This window comes from Chelonoidis abingdonii, chromosome 3 (assembly GCF_003597395.2).
Source record: "Chelonoidis abingdonii isolate Lonesome George chromosome 3, CheloAbing_2.0, whole genome shotgun sequence".
NCBI classification, from domain to species: domain Eukaryota; kingdom Metazoa; phylum Chordata; order Testudines; family Testudinidae; genus Chelonoidis; species Chelonoidis abingdonii.
In genome coordinates this window covers 162,782,969-162,808,565 of record NC_133771.1, presented here as the reverse complement: position 1 = coordinate 162,808,565, position 25,597 = coordinate 162,782,969, and the positions used below count along the sequence as shown (strand labels likewise).

The 25,597-nt window shown below is 40.2% G+C and overlaps 1 protein-coding gene across 4 annotated transcripts in view; it reads right to left on the bottom strand.

The window, feature by feature from the left end:
• LCLAT1 (lysocardiolipin acyltransferase 1) overlaps nt 1-25,597 on the bottom strand; it is a 211,464-nt gene that overhangs the window by 68,384 nt on the left and 117,483 nt on the right. For all 4 annotated transcript variants that reach the window (XM_032798220.2, XM_075064285.1, XM_075064286.1 and 1 more), the window contains one exon: nt 16,472-16,618. In XM_032798220.2, the coding sequence (XP_032654111.1) occupies nt 16,472-16,618 (147 nt within the window). The remainder of the gene's footprint in view (nt 1-16,471; nt 16,619-25,597) is intronic.

Here is a 25,597-nt window from a genome sequence, read left to right as displayed (position 1 = left end):
CTCCCTTTGATAACAAACATACTATGCACTAGCGATGTGCGAAATAATTTTTCAACTTAACAAGCAAAAATGAACTACATACTACACAGAATGCAATCTTTCATGGATGTTGCCCTTAAAAAATTAAGAGTGGAGCAGAGGCTTACTGACCACCTAATTTGGAGACAATAGCAGCAACCACTATGGCATATTATGGAGTATTTCCAGGGAACAAGTAATTAATGCAACCAAAAGAGTCCAAACATATTTTCTTCCAATTTGTCAATGCATAAAGATACATTAACAAAAACATTAGAATTAAAAGAAAAGCTTCCAAACCTAGGAAATCTGAGGAACATTAAAATATGTGATACAGCATGGCCAGAGGGCAGCAGGAGAGGGTTAGAAGGGAGCCTTATTCCCTGTAAGGGGAAGAAAGTTTGCTATAGATTAATTAGAGCACTTGAAGCCAATTAGATCCCATTTTCATCTAGGGAGGTCTCTGCACCAAGTGGGAGGGGAATCATGAACGGGTGTTGGGGAAGTTGCAGCCATCCTATCCTTCTCATATTGCTAAATAAGAGGGGGAATTGCAGGCAGATGTGAGGAGATGCCCAAGAGTGGTCCTGGCTTAGTGGATTCAGAGTGCATATGACAACAGAGAGCTGCAAGCAGACACAGAACTTGTTGCTGAGGGTTCTAGCTGTGAGGGTTCTAGCTGGTGTTTGATTATTTGTGTTCCTGGCATTTTGAAAACTAGAAGACTATAAAAAGATCAATGAAAAGGATGATGAGCAGACAATATCTACATATAACATCCCAAAAGAGCTACGTTAAAATAACATTATTACGGTTGCAAGTCAAGCACTCAAAAGTTAGGAAATGCCAGAATTACAGTTGCCTGTGCAAATGATACAGTCTTAAATTACATGGTCACATACTGCTTTTCCCACTGGACTTCTGCCTCATTCTCTTTGCTCTGGGAATGAGTAATGTTTGTGTATTAAAGGAGACTGCTGTCTCTAGGACCCCTGCTTTACTTGTTGCAGAAGTTGGGAAGTGTGTAACAGATGAGGCAGGGAAATGCAGGAAGAGAAAGGTGTCACTGCATCTTCAGGGTCGCTAAGCCAAAAGACAACTTTCATGATTAAAAAAATCAGGAATATTTTAAAGAAAAAAAATCTGTTTTACAAAAATAAGATTTGTATGACAGTCTCTCCTAGCGTTTACCATATTTTCCTCTGGAAAGAAATTCAAAAGGCTTTGCCATCCATTTTTTTGTTGATGGCCATTCAGCATCATATAGTTTGGCTTCAAAACAATTCTAAGTACTAACAAGGTAAACTGTGAACAATTAATTTTGGATAACTGTTTTTACTGATGCATAATAGCACATGTAAAGGAAGAAATACAAACTTAATACCCTACTGCTGCATACTATAGCAATGCTGGACAACCTGATCCTCCTCTCCCACATGCAATATCAACCTTGCCAGTAGAGTTTTTGCAAAGTGTTTCTATATATTGACATTTACAGGACAAGACCTACTGGTGTGTTTATAATACCTGTTGATGTGCAAAAAAAATAGGCGGTACAGACACATACTGGTGATGGGTATAGTTTTCCAGTATACCTTAAATGAGTTAAGTCACTTAAGATGCTTTTGAAAGCTGAACTGATGGGCTTAAAGGCAGCAGACCACAATTTTTTCCATGGCTTTCAATATGAACTTCACTTTCATGTGTCTTTGGGAGAGAAGCACTGATTAGGATGGAGTAGACTTTAGACATTATACTAACGTTATTTAAAATGTTTTGAATATCAATTGGGAACTTTAGCAATAAAAAAGTTAATCTCAAAGGACTGCAGTTACTTCAGTATTAGTTTCACCATGCCACCTCTCAGGACTCCCCATCATCACCACAATCTTCTATTGTGGAATTATATATTAAAATAAATAATAATAACAACAATAAAAAAAATCAAAGAACTCATTTTAAATGAAACCGAAAAGAAAATAGCCCAAAGCTATTTTTAGGAGTTAATTTGTAGTGGAATGATCAAAAGCAGGTACTAACGTTAAAGTTGTGACATTCAATTTCCTCTCTCCCACCCAGGATCTGTGCAACAGTCATCACTGAATAAATAGGTCATGTTACTGATGTTGCCGTCATCCCATCTCCCCTACTCCTTTGTTCATCTTGGTGCTCCTCTAGGTAATTAAGATGTGAACTTGGAACAGGCCTCATGTCCCATCCATACTGAGAGGACACCTAGCATATTCTGGAGGGCTGAACAGGGAGAACAGACTGCCAAACTGTGCCTTAAATTACTAAATAAAGCGCACACAAATTGATTTGTAAGTCAGTCAAAGACTGAAGAAGAAAAAAAAAGTTACCTCTGACAGCACAATGAGAGAACATATGGTAGTACCTGCTGTCACCTGTATTCCCCTTCCATGGGCCAGCAAGAACACCCACTCTAGGCTCCTGGCTCCTCAGCCATCATCACTCTTGGGTGGAGACCCATGAGTCTCTGCCTCCTGATGGGTTTTTCCAGGCTGCCCAACTCCCGGTCTACTACACTGTGTGTTACCCAGCAAGTCAGACTTGCGGCAATAAAAATATATCAACTCCGCAGGTTTCTTTTTTGGGCCCGTTAGGGTTTGCCTCCTCCCCAGGTCTGGTTTAGTCCATTTTCCCTTCTGGCAAGTTCTCCCTCTCCCTTCTGGGAGAGTCAGTTTTGTCCTCAGCTCCCTTGATTTTCCTCTCAGACCCCTTGCATATTGGTTAGCTCATTTCCCAGATTCGGTCATGTCTCTAGGATTCTTGTCTATTAATCATGATTTCAGGGAGCGGGGAGAGGAGAATGGAGCGCCAGGATGCAGAGTTTATAGAACTGTTCAATACCTGTTAATTCATAGGCCTCACTGAGTTTGGTGACACCCCCTCTCCCCAAACCAGTTCCTCATTTCCTTACCTAACCCCTACTTTGAGCTGAAACCCCTTACCTAAAACCTTAATTTGAGCTCAATCTTTATAGTCCTCTTTGTCTGTAACTGTGAAAATGGACAAGGCTTTTTGTCTCTAATAGTAGTGGAGTTCAATACTGTACCATTCCTCCTGCCCCATCTTATTCAATTCACACTGCAGTTCAAAAGCCTTCAGAAACACGTCCATGGGAACCCCTTTCCTAAAGCAAGGAAATAATATGGATTCTATGCCACCCACAGGAAAGGTTCGTAGAAACTGGCTTCATCTATCAGACTATAGTCCTGCTAGTGCAGTTTTTGCATCTCAAGCTGATACTGATGATCCTTCTTTTCTCCCTCTCCTTGTGCTGGCTCTGGCTTTCCTGCTCTCCTCTTCTCACTTGAGCTGACACTGTTGCTCTAGCTCTGCAAGCAGCTGAGTTTCCAGACTCACACTGTCCCTCTCCAGCTATAGCCTCTCCTGCGCTAACTGTTGATCCACAATTCCCTGTTGCAGTGATGTAGTTTATTTTCTTCTCTCCACCTCTTCCCTGCTTCCCGCCAGTAGCTGGCTCCAAGGGCTTCCCTGCTTGTGGACCCTCTGCCAGCAGGCTCCCGTTCCCCATGAACCTGGATCATCATTCCTCCTCTGGTTCTTAGACTATAGCAAGTTGACTAGCTATGGTTTTGTCTGCTCCTCAGTTTTGAGCTGCCTTTCTTTGCATAGCTCAACCAGCCGATATTTCTTCAGTGATTCATAATTCATTTGCCCTCTCTTTTTTTCTGCTATTCCTTCCCCAAAAAGACTATCAAGACTTTTCTCTGTGGTCTTTCCTTCTAGGATACTTGCTTTCAAAGCTGTTGGCACTTATATAATTCACACTGTTCCAGAGCCACATACGCTGCCACCATAGTTCAGGGCAACTGCAGCTGTATTTCCCCACTATTGTCTAGCAAAGGCACCCATTCTAGGCTCTTGGCTCCTCAGCTGTCACCCTCTGCTGGGCAGAGACCCATGTCTCCCTCCTGACTGAAGATTTTCCAGGTTGCAGAAGTTTCCTGCCTATACTGTGAGTAACCCAGCAAATCAGATGCATAAACAGGCCTGCTTTGCCTTCTCTCCAGAAGCTATAAACAGCATAATTGCCCACAGTTAAGTTACCACACAGCTCCTTCTAAACAAGCACATTTATTCCTCAGATGAAAGTATTTCAGGGAAAACATATTACAAACAAAACAAGAACCCTGAATAAAAGAGTCCCTGAAGCTCATAATACTTCTCAGGGTTTACATTAGTCATGTCTCTCTCAGAGATGTAACATACAATCCCACAATAATACATGAACATTTTCATTTTTAATAATAACAAACTCCTAAGATACATGAAAGTTATTTCAAAAAGGTTTGTTTAGGATATTGCAGGAAATTGCCATATCTATCACACCAGACATAGAATTTTGTACCTGTCAATCTGTATTTCATAGCAAGTGGAAACATTGGTAAGAGACACTTATGAGGCAAATACATTCTACTTAGATGAGAGACTAACATTCGATATGTGTACAGATAGACCAGTGGTTCCCAAACTGGGGTTTGTGAACTCCTGGGGGTTCACAAATGTTACAGGGGGTTTTCAGGAAAAAAATCCATAATGGCGGACAGAGCAGTTCCTAGAGACCCCGGGCAGCATGGGGCCAGCAGCCCAGAGCCCCTGGACTTCCAAGAACTAAGCAGATCAAAGCAAGCCTATCTATCACACTGAGGAGATTTAAACTTCAAGATTCCTTATAAGAAATGGAAAGGGAGGTGGATATTTTTTGCTGTTTTTAAAATGAAATAAGCAGCTAGTGCTGTTTTTAAAATTATTATGAAAAACAAGTTTAAGCTTTGTTGTAGCGTGTGTTGTTTGCCTGGACTGCTCAAGGCATGAATTCTTGTGTAGGAGGAACTCTCTGAGTTGACTTCTTAAATACCTCCCTGCGGTTTCACATATGATACTCCTTGATGAAACATAGAAACCTAGTCTTATAACAGACTTATTCAAAGTGATAGATGCTACGAAAGTGAGATCTTGGAAGAGTGTTGCTGTTTTCATAATGTAATAAAAAATACTGTAATGATAAATAATAATAATAATAATAATAAACAGTGTGTAATAAGCATGTCATAAAAACAAACTGTATTTCCAAGATCACTGCTTTTATAATTTTTACTCAGGTAAAGGAGAAAATCCCTGGAAATATTCATTTTTAGGAGGGGGTTCACGAGACTTGACATTTTCGTGAAAGGGGTTCACAGGTTGTTAAAGTTTGGGAACCACTGAGATAGACTGAGATAACATGACCTAACACCTAAGCTGAGGAAAAATGGACACACACATCAAAATTCAATCACCTTGCCTTATTAAGGTGGGTAAGGGTTAGGAAAGAACACCTCCAAGATCAAATTAAACCACCGCGTAGAGATTTGACAAACAGGTTTTGGCAGAGGGGCATAGGGCCTTGTCTACACATGCAAACTGCATTGGTTTAACCCAAATCTGTCAATTTGCACATTTAGACAAGGCTTAAGACACAAAGAGCGAGGGGCTCAGGCTGCCTGATGAAAGGGGAAAGAGTGGACAGTAGTCTCTAGAAATGTAAGGCTTTTTCTTTTTTCACAGCAACTAAGCCAGGTGCACGTAACTCACTGAGCTCTGCAAAGAATTCAGATGAGGTATGTTATGAAAAGTTCTCTGTATTAATTTGATTTCCCCTCTATTAATAATAAAGCTTGTTTTATCAAGAGAATATGACTCAGACTTCTGCTTGGTTCATTTCCAACAAACTGCCCTAGAGGCAGACGAGGGGAAAAAAACAAAAAAAGTGTGTGGAATCTTACCTCCATTCAGAATAATGTCAAAATGTCATGAACAAGAAGGTGCATCCCAAGCATTGCTGCAGCCAAAGTGAGATGTAAGGCAACCCTCAAGACGAAGGGAGTGCAAGTGACATTAACTTGGTAGTTCTTATTAATGATATTTCCTTTCTATTGAGGCATTGTAGTTTAGATAATACAGGAAGCCCAAGTTATACAGTAAATATTTAAGACGAAGGAGAGAAGCAGTAAGCAGAATGATCTATTTTTATGGAAATCAATGAGCTGCAGTTTCAAAAGTAAAGCAAAACTGGAACTTAATTAATATCTGGTATGTAAACATTTCAGATGCTAAAATGTACAATTTAACTGAGGTTGTCTGCTACCCTTCACCTATCAGATAGCCAAAATGGTTCCCATTCTTTTCAGCCTTTCACCGTTCACAAGTAAAACAGACTAAACATTCCATGGAATTTTAATGACCTCTTTTCCAAGCTAAAATGTAATAGGGAGTATCCATAAGACTCAATTTAATGGGTATTAAGAACCGCAGTCTCAAAGCGTTGTATAAGAATTTCAGATGACGGAGCATTGAAAAAGTATACGCAGTATTGGTTTCTACGTGAAAATTCTGTTCTGGAAGCTATGAGCTATACCAAAATAGATTACATGAATTAATTATAAAATCTTCAAGTTCACATAGTAACAGAGTATTTCTGAGCCTCCTGCCTACAACTGTCACTGAAGTTAGTAAATGTTTGACAACATAATTAAACATACAGTATGCAGCAGTTGGACTCAAAAGCTGACTGGGGGCTTGTCTTCACTTGCAGCACTGCAGCAGCACCAGTGCAACTGACCTGCTGTAGCTCTTAGTGAAGATGTTACCTATGGCGATGGGCGGGCTTCTCCTATTTGCATAGATCAGTGGTTCTCAACCCAGGGGGTACACAGAAATCTGTATATGTATCCCTGGGGGTACATAGAAATCTTCCAGGTGTTACATCAACTCATTTAGATATTTACCTAGTTTTACAACAGGCTACATAAAAAGCACTGGCGAAGTCAGTATAATCTAAAATTTCAGCTAGCCAATGACTTGTTTATACTGCTCAATATACTGTACACTGAAATGTAAGTATAATATTTGTATTCCAATTGATTTATTTTATAATTATATTGTCAAATCAGAAAGTAAACAATAGTGTGCTGTGACACTTTTGTATTTTTATGTTTCATTTTGTAAGCAAGTAGTTTTTAAGTGAGGGAGTATGCAAGACAAATCAGACTCCTGAAAGGGGTACAGTAGTCTGGAAAGGTTGAGTGCCACTGGCATAGATACTCCACTTCCCCGAGAAGTGGGAGCTACATCAACAGGAGAGGCCCTCCCATCGACACATCTCTCTGTACACCAGGGGTTAGGTTGGTATAACAACATTGCTCAGGGGTGTGGCCTTGAGCCACATAGTTATAGCTGATTGTTTCAGTTTCTCTGTAAAGAAAATCCTACAGAAACATGCCCTAAAAACAAAGATGCACATTGCATTTGAGTTTGTGTACTCAAATTCTACATGGGTACGTTCACTGTCCGATAGAAACATACACTGACATTATTTGAGGCTTGCGGGTGTCTCCTGTCAGAGTTTGTTTGCTTCTGTGATGTCTTTCAATGCATACACTGTTATTTTTATCCAAGTGTATTTTAAAACATTTATTGTATTAAAAGTGTGACTCATATAGGCAGAAATACATTTGACCTAGGCTGTCTAAATAGGTAACTATAAAGGGAGGGAGTGTCTCTACTGGTTAGAATGCCTCCTCTCTAATGCTTACAGTAAATAACCAGGGGGTGAATTGAGATTACTTTTTCTACAAATTTCATACATCCTATTAGACTAAAAAAAGTATCTCCTCTGCCCTTACTCTTATACCCTAGTTTGTCTCATTTATCTGTTATATCTTGTATTTTAGATTATAAAATCACAGGGGTAGGAATGATCAGTTTCTCTATGTTTGTACAATGCCTGGCAAGAGGGGCTCAGCCTGGTTGAGGCTTTTAGGTGCTACTACAGTATAAATGTTAAATAATAAATAGCGGAATAAGGGTATTCTGACCAGAGTCCTATTCCCAGTTCTGCCACTTTTGGAAAGTCGTTTACCCACTATGTGCCTCAATTTATCATCTGTAAGACAGGGATAATTACCTCGAAAGGTGATTGTGGGATTTTGTAAAGCCCTGCACTCAAAGCTTGACTATCCTAATGAAATCCACATATTTCACTGAATTTTGATGTGTTACTCTGGATAGCATTATATAGGGTGTGACAAGAAATTCATGGACTTTTAAAGAGGCTAGAGGAAGAATTTCACAGTAATCACTCAGGGCTCAGTTCACTTTGGGAGATATGGGCTTTTATGAGCCATTAAGATGGTTTCACTACTGAAAACCAAACAATGAACAATGTACAAACTCAGAGCATTTTAGCATGCTGGTACTTTTCCCTGATAGCTTAATTTTGTAATCCATGATATACGTTTTTTTAAGTCACAGAAAAAGCCTTCAAAACATGAACCGTGTGTAACCCATGAGGTAGCGTATGCAGAATCTGCAGATTACCTAAAACAATAGTTCCACAACCCCTATCCAGCAATGCACTTAAGCACAGGCTTCACCTTAAACACTTGAGAAGCCCTATTCAAGTCAACAGAACTACTCACATGCTTAAAATTATGCATGTTTTTATGTGCTTTACTTAAGTGGAACATAAGAGTTGTGAACTGCCCCATTCATCTGAATTAGGTGTTCAAGCTGAAGGTCAGTTATGACCATTTAAATGCAACTATTGTGCTACTGATCAGAGCAATCAAGATGGAAGGACAGCCATATCATGAAGATCTGACCAACCAACTCTGAGTGGCATTTCACTAGCCGGTAGAATTAAGGACAGCACCACCACTTTTTTTCTCCTATCTGGCCTTAGCTGAAAACCCATGCCACTACTCTCAAGACTTCATATGCTCTCCAGCTATCATTGATCCCACACAACAAAACTGAATAACTGACCACTCTCAGTTATGTTTTCCTTTGAATTAAGCAGCTTCATTTATCCATCTATTTTGGGAGGTTGCATGGTGTCCATCTCACTCGTATTTATGCACTGTTAACATTCTACTTAAGGACATGTTGTGAAACTATTCTTATTTTACTATCTGACAACTGTTAAAGACATTAATGCCATTTTCAAGTTATTACACATCAGGTTGTGCATTACCAGTGCCCTTGAACACACACACTGCTCAGTGGAAAACCATCAAGAGAGGGAACAAACGTGGCACTGCAGTTACTCCTAAGAGAGTACAGCTTCTATTTCATATCATAACACTCCTGCAGAGATCTGGGCTACATCATGCCTCACTAGACTGATTTATAAAATGGACTCATTAAAAATTCTTAGGGGCTGAGGGACAGGGGGCAAAGAGTTCAATTACAGCAAGAGAACATGTAAAAAGGTGGTTTATGCCACAGCTTCTGAAGCACAGGACATAAGATTCCTTTGAATTCTTGTAGAGCTCTGGAATTCAGAAAGAGTAACTACTTGTTATTCTGTTATTTGTTGGGGGTTCTTTTCTGCCGTGTGTTTGCAACAGAATTTTGAACCATGGAGGTGGGGGTGGGGCAGGAGAAAGAGGAAATAGTCTGATGCATTTTGCCAAACTCCAAAATATTTCAAAGTGAAATGATGACCCCCTCCAAAAAAAAGTTTTCTCCCCAGCCCCTATACATATAGTTTGCAATAAATTCTTTATGAAAAAGAAAATAATTACTATTATTCATCTTTTTATATAGCATATTTCATTCTAAAGTGCCTTACAAACTTTATGCATGAGGCATTACCTCAGCCAGTTAAAATGCAGCCATGTCTTATATTTATGTAAGACCTGCCCAAAAGATCTTAAAGTATTATACAATTTTCCATAAGGAGAAGTCACTTCAGCTACCATTGTCATGCAGATAACCTTTGGATAGAAAATGGTAGCAGTTTAACAATGCACAGCAATCATACAGTGAAGTACATGAAGAGTACTGTATCCAGTTTTCTCTAATTATATTCCCCACTATCAGAGGTAGCCACCAAACTTGTAATTTGGCCAGGACACATGTGCCAATGCCACTATTCTTGCAAAGTGTGCCATAGACTCTGTAGTGACCACAAGAGTACAGAAACTCTGTTTTATATCATCTAAAAGATGAAATATGGGGTTTCAATGAGTGGTGACATGTTAATAGTATAACAACTTCCTGAAAGTGATTTTTCCATACACTCACATAATGTTTCATTTAAATGTTATATCGCACTGATAACTATGCATATTTTTTCTTGCTCAGAATTAATAGCAAAGGTGTGTTGTCAAGTCTTCTACATTATCTTAAAAAGTGTACTTTAATGGTTCACATAAAAAGATAATCACTGGTAGACAGGGACAGATATTTACTTTAATAGCAAGCACTCCAGAATGTTTTTTTTATATTGTACAAGGTAGCAATCACTTTTAGTTTAGAATGCGAGACATCAGGTTTAGCATTTTTAAATGACTGCTTTGTACAAAACGAGACACGATTCTATGGAATGAGTCTAACTTGTAATTGGAACAATTACATGGAGAAGTTAAACCAGTATAAGGCTCGGTGTGGATTTGAAATGCTATAGCTAACCCAGTATAACTGCCCATATAGACACTCTTATTCTGGTACAAGAGTGCCTCTTCCAGTTTAGTTTGTGAATCTAAACTGGAAAAAAAGCCATTCTTACACCAGAATAAGAGTGCCCACACAGGCATTATACCCGTATAGTTATAGAGATCAGACTATATCAGTGTAATTATACCCATATAACGTCTCATGTAGACAAGCCCTCAGTTCTGATAGAAAAGCAAGATTGTTCTAGAAAAATTGTGGCATAGGGATGTTCTGATTGGTGGAGCTAAGTGTACTAAGTGAAGACTGAGGGTACTAGTAATTCAGTAAGAAACAAGATACACACAGAAAACTGCAGATTTGTAGAATAAATATTAAACCATTTTAAAAACAATTGTTAGTACTAAACACATAGGGCCAGACTGCCAGCCTGCACTAGAGAGCAGTTAACTCACAGGAGTAGTGCCACTGAAATCAAAGAGATTTGTGTTCACAACTGCTCATGAGCATAAGCATGGAGTCCACAAGCTGATCCATCAAGGTTCAGACCATTAAAGGGTCTGGTTGCTCTTCACAACATTTAGATAAAGAGACTTCAACATTTCCCCAAGATATGGAGCACATCCATCCACACTCACTGGCCCAGAATGAGCAATCCAACTACTCTGAAATGGCCAAAGCTGACAGAAATGTGCCAGCAAGAAAAAACTGATAGATTTACTCCCATGAGATTTAAGTAACATCCCTATGGGAAGAAGAACATTTGCCCACCAACCCACTGGGACCTCTCCAAGAGAATCATAGACTATCAGGGTTGGAAGGGACCTCAAGAGATCATTTAGTCCAACCCCCTTCTCAGGGCAGGACCAACTCCCCAGATAGATTTTTGCCCCAGATCCCTAAACGGCCCTCTCAAGGATTGAACTCACAATCCTGGGTTTAGCAGGCCAATGCTCAAACCACTGAGCTATCCCTTCCCTGCATTGACACAAGTCAAACATGCCATAAAGTCAATGATTTTGATGGAGGTTGATAGTTTTAATGGTCTCAGTATGGATGTTGGTCTATTGCCTTGCAGTCTTTCAACTAATAAGATAAAAAATGAATGTTTAAAAAAATGGAGAATAAGCAGATGCTGAAGATAGAATTTCAGTACCTCTTCAATAACTTACCCTAGAAAGGGAAGGTGAGGTTACAATGGGACACTGGGTGGTGCAGGTAGTTGCCCACATGGAACACACTGCAGGATCAGAACCAGAGAGATGAAGTATATGTGCACATTAGCAAAGGAAAACTGCTACTACAGAAATAGCTTAATTCTTCTTGAGTTTCTATTCTTTCCAGTGCAAACAATATGCATAGGAACTCTGATAGTAAGTAGGTGAAACGTCTGACCACCATGAATTTCTTACTTGGTGGTCTTTGTGCCATTTGTCTAAGTTCAGGCTATGGTCTTTGTATTATTATTGCAGAGGGCATATGCACTGCCATTTTCTTTTCCTTAACTGGTTTAATGTATGGTCTCTCAGAGACTTACTTAATCCTTCAAGGCAGCCATGCCCTTGGTCAACGTTAACAGCATGGATGTGAAGAAGCTGTTGTTGTCTCAGTGTTCAACCAATTCCTTATTAACCACAAAACAGAAAAACAAAGAGGAAACTCTTTCCTCATTCTTTAAAATCTATTTTTCATACAAAGAACTGACAAGGATTAGAAGTGAAGTGGCCTGGAAGCATAGTAGGGAAAAAAGTCTTTCATGACTGTAGAGGAGGCAACAACAGCTCTGAAGGCCAGGAATGAAATCCTGACCCTAATGAAGTCAAAGGGAGTATTGCTATTAACTTCAATAGGACCAGAATTTCAACTCATGTATCTAAGCTAAAGCAGGAGAATTCTCTCCAGGAACTTATGGTTTGGAAAGCTAATCCTTCCATGGAAGAAAAAACCTACAGCAGGGTGTTGATGAATTGATGGATTTTTTTCTACTTTCCTTCCTTGCTCTACATGCAAATTTATTAATTTAAACAAGAGGATGTCAGGAGAAGTTGTCCAAGGATAGTCAGTCAATTCATTATCCTTTGGGAGCATGGATCAGATTAAGACAATTTCTAGAACCGCCTAAAATCTGATTACGGTACCTTCAGGCACTATAAATGCCCATCTGCCAGCCACATCGATAAACTCACTGGGGATATGGGGGAAATGGGAGAAAAATTAGCAACACACTTTAGATACTGATAAATCAAACAAATATTTTCAGATCGGGCTTCAAAATAAAATCCAATCAGAGTATGTGGCTGGAGTAGAATTTAGAGCAAAGCTCTTAAAGTACATACTCATTGGTGAAAGACCAGTTTAGCTAAATCCTCATGACTCTCTGCTACCAAAAGCAACTACTATGGTTACGTCTACACTATCACTTATGAATGTTCCACCACCTGAGTGACAAATTACACCAGCATAAGTGTTACTGTGCACAGTGCTATGTGGGCAGGAAAGCTTCTGCCCACAAAGCGCTACTGCTGTGGGTTAGGGGTGGATTAATTATGTTGAAGGGAGAAGCGCTCTCCCACCGGGAAAGAGCGGCTACACTAGAGAGCTTACAGCGGTGCAGCTGCATTGGTACAGCTGTGCCACTGTAAGCTCTCTAGTGTAGACACAGCCTCAGGGCTTGGCTACATATGTGAGTCAGAGCGCATTAAAGCAGCCCCGGGCATCCTAGCTCACTACCCATCAACACTGGCAAGGCATGTATAGTGTTCTGACTCCAGGGCTAGAGCGCTCCTGGTACTCCACCTCGGCAAGAAGATTAACACTTGGTGCGCATTTGCTCAAACACCCGGGCATCAGTGTGAACGAGATGTTGCATTACTACGCTCTGATCAGCCTCCAGAAATGTCCCATAATCCCCTCAAGTCAAGTGGCCACTCCTGTCATTGTTTTGGAATCACTGCAGGCATGCCGATACGCCCTTTGAAAGCTCCGTTTCTGACAGCTGGCATGCTTATCTGCCTGGAGAAAAATCAGCCATTACTGTGGAATGCTGTGTGAGAGAAAGAGAGGCCAGGGGGGTGGGGGGCGGATCTGTTGCTGTCTGAACTTACAAGACAGCATGCTGACATGCTCTCAGCCCCCTAAAAACCCACTCTCCCCCCTACATACACACAACACACTCCCTGTCACACTCCACCCCACCTCCCTCATTTGAAAAGCATATTGCAGCCCCTTGCATGCTGGGATAGCTACCACAATGCACTGCTCTCTGTGGCCACTCCCAGAGCTGCTAATGTGGCCACGCCAGTACGCTTGCAGCTGTCAATGTGGACAGATTGCAGCACTTTTCCTACTGTGCTGTACGAAGGCTGGTTTAACTCAAAGCGCTCTACATCTGGAAGTATAGCCATGTCCTAAGACATACTTAAAGAATGGGAAAGTGTTAAGGAAAATTTTTGTATAAAAAGAGCTATAATATAATCAACATTTCAATTCAATATTGATTCGCAATTTACTATAAGACTTCCTAAATTAATTATATTCAAAAGGTGGTTATTTTCACAGAAGATTCAACAAATACTACTGTCTTCTAATTCAATATAAATTAGTTCAGTAGACATGTTAACACTTGATTTCGATAAATCAAAAGTTTGTCTTTTACAAAAAAAGATAGCTATAAAATATTTGTATCACTCTAGGAACAACTATATCCAATACTCTTGAGACAATTTTTTCCTGTAACACCAAGCAGAGAAAAGTAATGTAATAAGCACTTATCTAACACTTTTTCTCCATAGGTCTGAAAGCATTTTAGAAAAGGAGGTAAGCATTGTTACGCCCACCAGTGGAGAAAACTCAAGAACAGATAGGCCAAGTGACTTACCCATGGCTGTCCAATCTTGTCAGACTTTAAAAAACAGCCTCTCCTATTCAAAGCATCATACATCCAAATGGCACTGAAAGTTTTAATAGAAGTTGACCAAAAACTCATCTGAAGTAGGAAATATTGGTTAAACCCTGAGTGAAGTCATATATAGTTCCAATCTGAAATATAGTGATGTTTATGAGTGTAATTATGACATAACTGGAACATGTTTTATGCTAGATATGCCATGTAACATATCTTTGAAAAGATTATGTTCTAATAAATGTATTCATCCTATTTGTATGCATGTATCATTTTTATTTCTAAAGTTATGAGCGTTGGCAGGGGCGGCAGGTTTGTAGAAATTTTGGTGGTGCCCAAAACCTGCCTCCCCCCGCCAACTCTGCCCCCCAGAGCCACCTGCCTAAGGCTCTGGGAGGGAGTTTGGGTGGGGCGAGGAGGTCTGGGGTGCAGGCTCTGGGATGAAGTTTGGGTGCTGGGTGCAGGCTCCCGGCTGCAGCAGGGGTTGGGGATGCAAGAGGGGGTAAGGGGTGCAGGCTCTGGGAGGGAGTTTGGGGATGGGAGGAGGTGTAGGCTCTGGGAGGGGCTGGGGGGGACAGCACTTACCTGGGGCTCCTAGGCAGGGCGGGCCCAGAGTCTCCATGTGCTGTATCCCCCGGCACTGCCCCCGCAGCTTATTGGCCACAGGGGTGCTTGGGGTGGGACACAGACCCACCCTGCCCAGGGGCTGCAGGGAGGGGCCAGCAGCCACGTGAAGCAAGCAGGCAGGAAGCTGCTCAGCACCGCTGCGCTGCCCGTGGTTAGTGGGGGCTCCGGGCTGTTTTAAATGGCCCGGGGGATGCGCAGGGTGAGGGTGCCTGGGGCGGAAGGCGGGGCTGAGGGAGAGACCTGGCCTCACACAGTGTTGGAGCTGGTGCCGAGGCACCAAGGTCCCATAGAACTCGCCGCCAATGAGTGTTGGCTCAATGCTTGTATTTAAAGTGTTTGCTGTAGGAAGCACATAAAACAGATTTGGTCAACTTAGTGTGAAGGGATTAATCAAGTAATTGGGAGTATTTAGCTGACAATGGACCTTGAGAGATGCCAATCTACATCTGAGCTTTCCTGGGAATGTTCAAACTAACATGTAAACAATGGCGTTGGCCTGTAAAGAACTGAGTCATGCATGGACATGTGACATTCTGCACAGGAGAACACAATGGGTTTCCATCCACAAAAGAAAGACTATATAAAGCCCTGGGAAACCCTTCCATTTTGTCTTCAGCTGGCTCAGAAGATAGCCTCTCTACCCCAAAGAGATGCCTGAAAGACACTGGAACAAAGTACAGTACCTACGGAGGTGTGAGCGATTGCTGGACCCAGACTAGGAGGAAGTCTAGTCTGTAAAAGAAGCTTACTGGAACATCTCCGAGGGTGAGATTTACCTGCATTTAGTTTCCTACTGTATTAGGCTTAGACTTGCATGTTTTTATTTTATTTTGCTTGGTAACTTACTTCGTTTCTGTCTGTTCTTACTTGGAACGACTTAAATCCTACTTTTTACTTATTAATTAACCCAGAGCAAGTATTAATACCTGGGGGAACAAACAGCTGTGCATCTCTCTCTATCAGTGTTACAGAGGGTGAACAATCTGAGTTTAGCCCATGTAAGCTTTATACAGAGTCAAACGGATTTATTTGAAGTTTGGATCCCATTGGGAACTGGGTATCTGGGTGTTGGAGACAGGAGCACTTCTTAAGCTGTTTTCAGTTAAGTGTGCAGCTTTTGGGGGACATGGTACAGACCTGGGTCTGTGTTTGTAGCAGGCTAGCGAGTCTGCATAACCAGCAGCGTACTGAAGTCCTGAGTTGCCAGGGAAAACGGGCTTACAGTTAGTCTCAGCACATCAGGTGGCAGTTCCAAGAGGATTTCTGTGACCCAACCTGTCACACTGATATACTAGATTATCTGTTAACACCAACTGTTCACAAGAATCCATAGTCACTTGGTACTTTTTTTTTTTTTTTTTTTACTACTAACTAAGAAACTATTTCCTTAATACATACAAATTCCTACCTAATTACATCCAAGAGAAGACAACAATTTACCTGTGAGATCAGTTCCTTCAGGAAAGATGAGGAGTTGCAGTGGTTCACGAATGTCACAGAAATAATCCAACATATTTTCAAAGTGGTTCTTGTCATCTTCCCACTTCCTCTGAATGAAAATAAAGGCAGCAACCTGCATTGCCCAACCTAGAGTAAGTTTAACAATACATATATATATATAAATATTTAGTAACATTTCATTGTATGTTTTTCATTTGCTTGCATCCATGAGGTTAAACTTTTATGTCCCAACTACTGAAGAAAAATTTTGCCTGCAACTATATGGAATTTCATAAGAAAAGCCATCTCGTATTGTAACAGCATCATATTGCACATGCTAAATAGGGGCCATACTTGGCGGGGTGGACTTTCAAGAAGCACTTTGGTGCTGCTGGAAAGGGTGTTCATTACTCATATGGTAAAACTCTTCCCTTTATTAAAACCAAGCCCCAGAGCAGAGTTAGGGGACACTATGTGGTATTAAAGACCTCAATTCACTATTCACAATGGTGACACTAGTCTTGGTGTCTAAACAATTACTAATTCTGGTAACCATTTCTGTCAACCTATATTTCCACTGCAAATTCAATAGGATATTGTATTCTTCACTTTCTGTCTGAAGTTGTTATGCAAAGTTGCTATAACATTCTTAAACCAGAGGTGATTGCTATTCAGTGGTCAGCAAAGTGCGTGTCACTTTCAGTTTGTAAAGTACTTTAGAATAATAGGCACTATATAAATGTAAGCAGTTATGATGGCACAATTCAAGTTTTAAAGTTTCAGTGTATAATATTTTGTTTAAAACATTTTTTTCAATTAAATAAAAAGTATGTACAAGTGGATTTCAAATATTTGTAAATACATGTCATACTGAAAATATTTATGACATTATAAGAAATTTTTGCTATAAGGTTTCTAATGCATATAACTTCCAATAAATTATTCCATCACTAATAGGTCATAATATAAAGCAGTACTCCCTTTGCAATATTTTATAGCATAATTTGATGTATAGCTTTTCTTATGCACATGCAAGTCCCAATACAGTTGTGAAGATTTATGACTAACATCAAGAAGATATATTAAACAAATGGAACTGACATAACCATACATAATCTGCAAGTTAGGTGTCACATGCAATTCTCTTTCAAACCACTTGTGCCTCTTTTTGGAACGATTTACTACACAACGATATGTGTTTCATATTGAATGTACTGTTGTCTAATGGTTAAGACAACTGAACCAGGAATCAGTCTCCTGGATTACATGCCCAAGGTCCACCCTCTGACCTTAGGCAAGTCACTTAAATGTTTACAAGTGTAAAAGGAATAGTATTTGCTGGTATGTGCAAATATTTGGATGTTCCCCAGCACCTCTCAAGCACAAATTCAAAAAATACATTCATCCTCTTTTATACAGTTTTGAAGTGGGTTCCTACATTTGACAGTCTCCCTTTGTCACCCACACAGACTATGGGTTAGTCTACACCTAAAACACTTAGACTGACCTAGCTAAGTCGCTCAGAGGTATGAAAAATTCACATGCCTGGGAGATGTAATCACACTGACCTAAGGCCTTGTGTAGACACCACTAGGATGACAGAAGAATTAGTCACAGCCTCACGGAGGGGTGGATTTATTATAGTGACAGAAGAACCTCTTCTGTGGCTGTAGTAAATATCTACAGAACAGAGCTACAGTAGCAGTGCTGCTGCTGCGCCACTGTAGCGCTTCAGTGCAGACACTGCCTATGCTGATGGGAGGGATTCTTCAATTGTCATAGGTAATCCACCTCCCCAAGAGGTAGTAGATAGGTTGATGGAAGAATCTTAACTACACCACTCGGGGGGTGGATTTTTCACACCTCTGAGCAATGTAGTTAATATGACCTAATTTTTTTTCCACGTAGACCAGGCCTCAGTCTACACGACAGAGTCTATGATGGCACAGCTATGTTGGCATAGCCTCCGAGCATAGCAATAAATGCTGATAGGAGGAGCTTCCCAGCCAGTGTAGGAACTCCACCTCCCTGAACGACGTTAGCTACGCTGACAGAAGCACTCTTATGTCAGCATATCTGCTTCTACGTTGGGGTTTTTGGTGGCATAACTATATCTGCTAGGGGCCTGGGTCGTTTCATACCACGACACTGCTATACCAGTACAAATTTTAACTGTAGACAGAGCCTAAATGTCCATCCTATCCTTTCAGTGACGTGGCTCAGGATATAGAGGAGAAACTGCTTTCAAAAGGAAGCAGTCAGCTTTCCACATTCAATGTGAACAACATATTACAATCAGTGCAAATTGTGTCAAAACAATTGCAGTTAAGAACAGAGACCTGGTCATATGGATATAGTGTTTAGAAGGATCATTTTGGGATAATTAGAAGGACAAATCAAAACAAAATTTTCTTTTAATAAACTCCATCACATGACCATGCTCAAATTAAGCTGTAGCTTTATTTACAATTTCTTCTTAGAACTGGCCTTTATTATAGTGTAAGAATGTGCCATAAATATTTTAAATGAACTATTCAGAGCTTAGTTTCTAAACAGTCCTTCTAAACAGTCATCTGAACGCCATAATCTGTATACAAGAGTGTACTGCAGCTACAAGGATGTACTTGATCAAATGGGGAAAATAATGAACACTTTCTTTTTAAAGCCTCTGGTATATGATATTATACAGCAAAGAAGCTGATGCCAAATCTAGACATTCAGTATGCAGTAGAGGGAAAAGCTAATTGGTTTTGTGCCTCAGAATGCTGTCCAAAATTACTTGCATTATTATACTTTTTTGTCACTGGCCAACACAGTGACTAACATCGACTTTTTGACACAATGTGACAACAAAAGAGGAGGAGGAGGAGTACTACAGGGTAAGAAGTTGCAAGTTCTGTCTTGCTTGTTACAGGTCCAGAGAGAGTTTCACATTTCTCCCAAGTTCTAGAAACCAACAGCACATGAACAAACCCAACAGAAGCAAAACTGGGAATTTACGTAAAACGAATACCCTTTGCAGAACTTTGAGGAAGTAACAGGCAAGTGGGACAAGGTGGAAAGAGGCACCTTAATGAAAGAAAAATGTTGCTATTTTGCTTCTGGTGGTTTTCACTTTTGTGTAATTATTTCAGCCAATACACTTCATACATTTAATGTCCTGCAACTGCCACTGATACAAAATTACAGTTCATGAAATTATTATATTGGTTGGTACCATATAGAGTCTTGAAACTAGCTTGTCTGGTCAGAGTTATTTAAAACAAGATTTCTCACAGCTACAGAGTCTGAGGGAAACAAGAGGCAAAGGAAGTACCCACTTGGAGACCTGCTGGTAGTGTGCTGACAACAGCTCACCAGGAGAGACTTATCTCTAGTCCCACCTACTGCTGGAAAGAGAAAGGAGAAAACTTGCCACTAGACCTTCCCCACCACTTCTTCCAAGCAGCTTAGGCCCTGGAAGTTATGTGGATGGTACTAGCTGTGCCCGAAACTCAAAACATCCTGCAGATCTGGGAGGGTTTTAGACCTCTGCCTGGACTTTAAAAGTACATTTTACAGGAGAGACATGAAACTAACAGTAAGGTTACAGTAAAAAAAAAAAAGCAAGGGGAAAATGTGTCATCTTGGTTTTCCTGTCTCTGTCACATGAAGGCAAGAAAGCCCATATTGCACCATTGGGAGAACACATACATAATGTTGGTTTCAGAGTAGCAGCCGTTTTAGTCTGTATCTGCAGAAAGAACAGGAGTACTTGTGGCACTTTAGAGACTAACAAATTTATTTCAACATGAGCTTTTGTGGGCTGCAGCCCACTTCATCGGATGCATAGAATGGAACGTGATATATGCCATCATGTGCCAGCAATGCCCCTCTGCCATGTATATTGGCCAAACCGGACATCTCTACGCAAAAGAATAAAAAGACACAAATCTGACATCACGAATCATAACGTTCAAAAACCAGTGGGAGAACACTTCAACCTCTCTAACCACTCAGTGACAGACTTGAAGGTGACAATTTTGCAACAAAAAAACTTCAAAAACAGACTCCAAAGAGAGACTGCAGAACTCGAATTAATATGCAAAATGGATACAATTATCTTAGGTTTTAACAGAGTCTGGGAATGGTTGGGTCATTACACTAATTGAATCTATTTCCCTATGTTAAGTTCTCCTCGCACCTTCTATGGGTCATCTCAATTATCACTTCAAAATTTTTTTTCTCCTCCTGATGATAGCTCATCTCAATTGATTGACTCTTCCAGTTGGTATGCATACTTCCACCTTTTCATGTTCTCTGTATGTATAAATATCTCCTGTCTGTGTGTTCCATTCTATGCATCCGAAGAAGTGAGCTGTAGCCCACAAAAGCTTATGCTGAAATAAATTTGTTAGTCTCTAAGGTGCCACAAGTACTCTTGTTCTTTATACATAATGTAGTTTGGGGTGAAATAAGATGGGCAGACCTATGGGAGGAATTCAGTAACGTGCAAACTGATAACTGCTGCTTATACGTGGTGTTTAAAAATAAACAAGTAGCAAGCACCTTCTCATCTGCAGCGTGAGGTGAGATATGCTGTTCAGCCACTTGTAAAGCTCAGCTCAACTTATTGTCTAATAGGCAGTAATTACATTTTTCTTGTCTGGACTATGTTTTTGGTTGTCTGGGACTCCTGGCCATCAGGAATTTTGCTAGTCTGAAAGAAATCAATGTTTATTTTTACTGGAAAGCAAAAGCTTGCCCTTGGGTTTGTAAGTTCACGGGAAAGATAATTGGGAAAATATGGAACACAAACAAACAAGGAAGTTAGTCCAAACCAAACAATGCAATTCCATTTCTTTGCCAAAACAAACACTATGCCTGTAATACCTGACATTTCTGATAACTAATGTTAATTCACAAATGTACTCAAAAGCATTCACCAACATAGCAAGTTTGAGCAAGAGTTATATAATCTATGTGGTTAGCATCAAAGAAACATGCAGCAGCTGGCCACAATGACCTTTTCAATCAGCTTTTTATGACTCAAAGGACAGAAACTGGTTTCGATTCCAGGGTAATTCTGATTAAAGACATTTAACCTTTGTTTTTTGCTAGAGTAAGTAACACACATATACTCAGTCTATTTTTCACACCTATCTTGGTTTTATTGTGGCTTGACTACATACTGTAGTCCATCACATGATCATATATATATGCAAGTGACAGGAAATGCTACTATCGAATTGGAGAAATACATTACATATACAAAGTGTACTTTTGCTCTGGGGACCTGGGGCGAAGCTAAAACAACTTTAGCATACATAACTCTCCAGTAGTCACACAACATTATTACAATAACAATTCTATAGTTACAGCTGAGGAAACATTTTAATTTCAAGCCCTCTTTCCCCCAAAACAAACATTTTCAAAGAGGTGAAGGAGAATAGGGATAAAACACACTAAAGGTTGAAATTTCTTATGTTTGTTCTTAGTTCAAACATTACATTTTTTGTGGGGGAGGAGGGGAGATGGGAGGAGCACAGAGAGGGAGAAGTTTGGTAAAAAACAGCCAGTCACTTTTTAAAGTTCACTGAACATTTTTAAGAGTGTCTCAAAAACAGATTTTAAAAAAAAATTTAAATGCCAAAGCCTTCCCTATTGCAATAATTATTGCTGATGTTTAAAAAGAAAACATGGCAGGAAATTAAAGGTTGTAGTTTTCCTATAGGAACGACTACTATAACATGATGCACAACCTTACATTTTAAAATGTGCTATACAAAATAGCGTATATCTTCCTAAATCCTCTCTATTCTGCCTATTCTCTGGCACTGTTAACATTAATCCTCAAACTCATAGTCCGGGTACCATCCAACTTGACTCTGTCCAGCAAGCCAGAGATCCAAGTTGTGCTCAAATCCTGGCATCTCTCTTCTCCATACTTTTCTAAAGCAAAACTGAATCCTGTCCCTACAGCTAGAATTCTGGTTCAAGTCCTCAATGTCACACCTTGGTTACTGCCAACCTCTCTGGCCTCTCCAACCCCCAGATTGCCCCCTCCTCCAGTCTGCACTAAACACAGCCACTAAGATCATTTTCCTGGACTGTCACCTCGCACACCTTTCTCCGGAATCTGTTTTCTACCATATCAAATACAAGTTAACCTCACATTTAAGACTCTTCATAACTCTGCCTCATCCAAAATATTTCCTTTTTTCTAATCATACTTCACACATTCCTCCTCCATTCTGTCAATGATGCCAGTCTTGAACTGGCTGTCCAATTCGCTCTCACGTGTCTCCATACTTTCTTCCAAGCTGTCCCTTACACATTGAAAGTCTTCACACAATAAATCCATACAGCCACTACATTCTCTTCTTTCAAATCCCTCAAAAACCATGAGGTCGATAAGAAACCCAGTAAACCAACATGCACTCAGTTGTGGGGCAGCTGGGATAGCTGACACTAAATTCAAAAACGTCTCCCCCATAAATAAATGATTCTGACATACCAAACTGTGCAGAGAACTAACGTATATAACTGTGGGCTCTTATCACTGTCAGCCATCCTCTCTCTCTCTTTTCCTTCTATTATTTGTCACACACACTTGTTGATTCTTGTTTCATATCAGAAATGCTTTAAGGCAGTAACTATAAGTTTGTTCAAGACTAGCCCAATGGAGCCCTGATTCTAATCGGTGCCTTTGATGTAACACCACCACATAGGCACAAAGGTTGGTGGGACATTAAGGTCAGAAGGGACCATTATGATCATCTAGTCTGACCTCCTGCACAATGCAGGCCACAGAATCTCACTCATCCACTTCAATAACAAACCCCTAACCTATGTCTGAGTTATTGAAGTCCTCAAATTGTGGTTTGAAGACCTCAAGCTGCAGAGAATCCTCCAGCAAGTGACCCGTGCCCCACGCTGCAGAGGAAGGCATTTCTGTGCACACAAAATATTGATCACCGCAGTGGTTCATTAACAGTTATTTATGTATTTTATTTCATTTCACCAACAGTTATAAAATGTGGCACAACTGTGAATCCCGATTTAAAAGCAACACTCAGTAGCTTTTATACTTCCCATCTACAAGCTCTGCCAAACAGAAGAATGTTATAGTGAAAAAATGTTATCACGTGGTTTTTGAGATGGGAAGACAGTTGCACTGTATTTACTTCTGATTAGTACAAGTTCTGATAGTATAAGAACGCTAAAAATAGATTTGGAAAGCCACTTTAATTCAGACATTTAACTGCATGTAAATGCATGTAAACCATTAATTAAGAAATTCTTCTTGTACGAATCTTTGTAATACAGAGTATCCACTTATGGTAATGTTTTTACCATGTTCGTCTCTTATGTATAGTTAATAAGTATATAATGAATTGAACGGTTGTCATTTGACTTGGTCCATTCCTTTAATAAATTATCACTCAGCAATTAGTTGAGAGAGGAAATGCATGACTCAGGAATGTTCATATCACTTCCAGTTGCCTAGTGGTACAGTACATATCCAATCTCATAACAGTTGTGTTTCTGAACACCAGCACAATCTTGCTACACATTGCCTGGCCCTTTTCACCAAAGTCGAATGTAAAATGCTTTTGTCACCCCTTGTTTCCAATATATATTTTTAAAATTACCTTGACAATATTATCTTGATAGTTGCATTTTACACACATGCACACACAGAATAAGTTTTGGGTTTTTTAAACTAGAGAGGAAGTAACTCCAGTGTTTTTCCCACTCTACTTAAAAAAATGTATTCCTTACAGGCATATTCCTCTGCAATAGAGAATTAAAAATGAGTGAGGCTTGGTCTGTTTAGTGAATCCACAAAAATGGGTAAAAAAAAAAAAAAAAAAAAATCAGAGAAGAGTCCATGACCCTGCACCCTGAATCACCCCCGTCAGTTGCTCCTAAAATATTACTGAAGTCCTTGGTCTATATTTACTTCCACAGACCTTTTAGGAGGGAAGAGGAAGAAAGGGTTTCTGTGGAGAAGGGATGACTAATGGGTGGGAGATGGGGATACTATTTACAAGCAATCTATGCCCTGTGACTCTGCACCTTGGCCCCAAAGAGCAGGCATTGAGTCCTTCATTTCCATTCTGCAAGACCAATCATCATGATGTTCAGGCCACTACAGAACCACCATACTTGGGAACAGGAAGCTAATAGGTCCCTTACTCTTATGATGTAACTGAGCCAAAGGTTTGGTCAATGAAGTGGAAGCATAGTCAAGTGGTAAAAGAAAGGGAGCCTGGAAAACAAAAAAATCTAGTCTTAGCTCTGAGTTTACCCATCTGTAAAACGGTGTGTGCACACACACACACTCTTATGTATCCCACTGGGGTGTTTGGAAACGTGGAGTCCTTAATGTTTGTAAAATGCTTTGAGAACTGTGTGCGGAAGACAATTTTGGAAGTCAACATAGTAGGTACCTGAGTGTTGAATACAGCAATTAAGATTTGCAAATAACTGTCCATAGTGGACCCTACTCCTCATTTCTCTTAAATTCAGCAGCTTTGTTCTCCGTCTTCCCATCCAACATACTGTCTACCTCACCCAGCTTTCCCTTCCCTCTTCTTGCCCACTTGTTATGTGCTTCTCTGTCTTTGGGTGTAGCAGACAGGCTTTTAGAACACGGCAAGTCTTGCAATGCTGTGAACACAGTTATGATGAAATCTTCGATAGCCTTCCCCTGGAATATCCATATTTCAGATTATTTTTCTCAAGATATGTCAACTTGTGTTTTTCCATTAACATGAAAGGACTTAACATGAGATAAATCCATCATCAATGATGTTTGCAGCACCATCTTCTTTCCTATCATCTGTGAATTTAATCAATGTGCTATTTAATCTTTTCCACCTCATTAACAAAGACATTAAATGAAACAAGGCCCAATCCAGGCAGTTGCGACTGGATACCTCGTTTCACTCTCTGACACAGGCCTGGTCTACACTACGCATTTAAACTGATTTTAGTAGCGTTAAACCGATTTAACCCTGCACCCGTCCACACAACGAGGCCCTTTATACCGATATAAAGGGCTTTTTAAATCGGTTTCTGTACTCCTCCCCGACGAGAGGAGTAGCGCTGAAATTGGTATTGCCATGTCGGATTACGGTT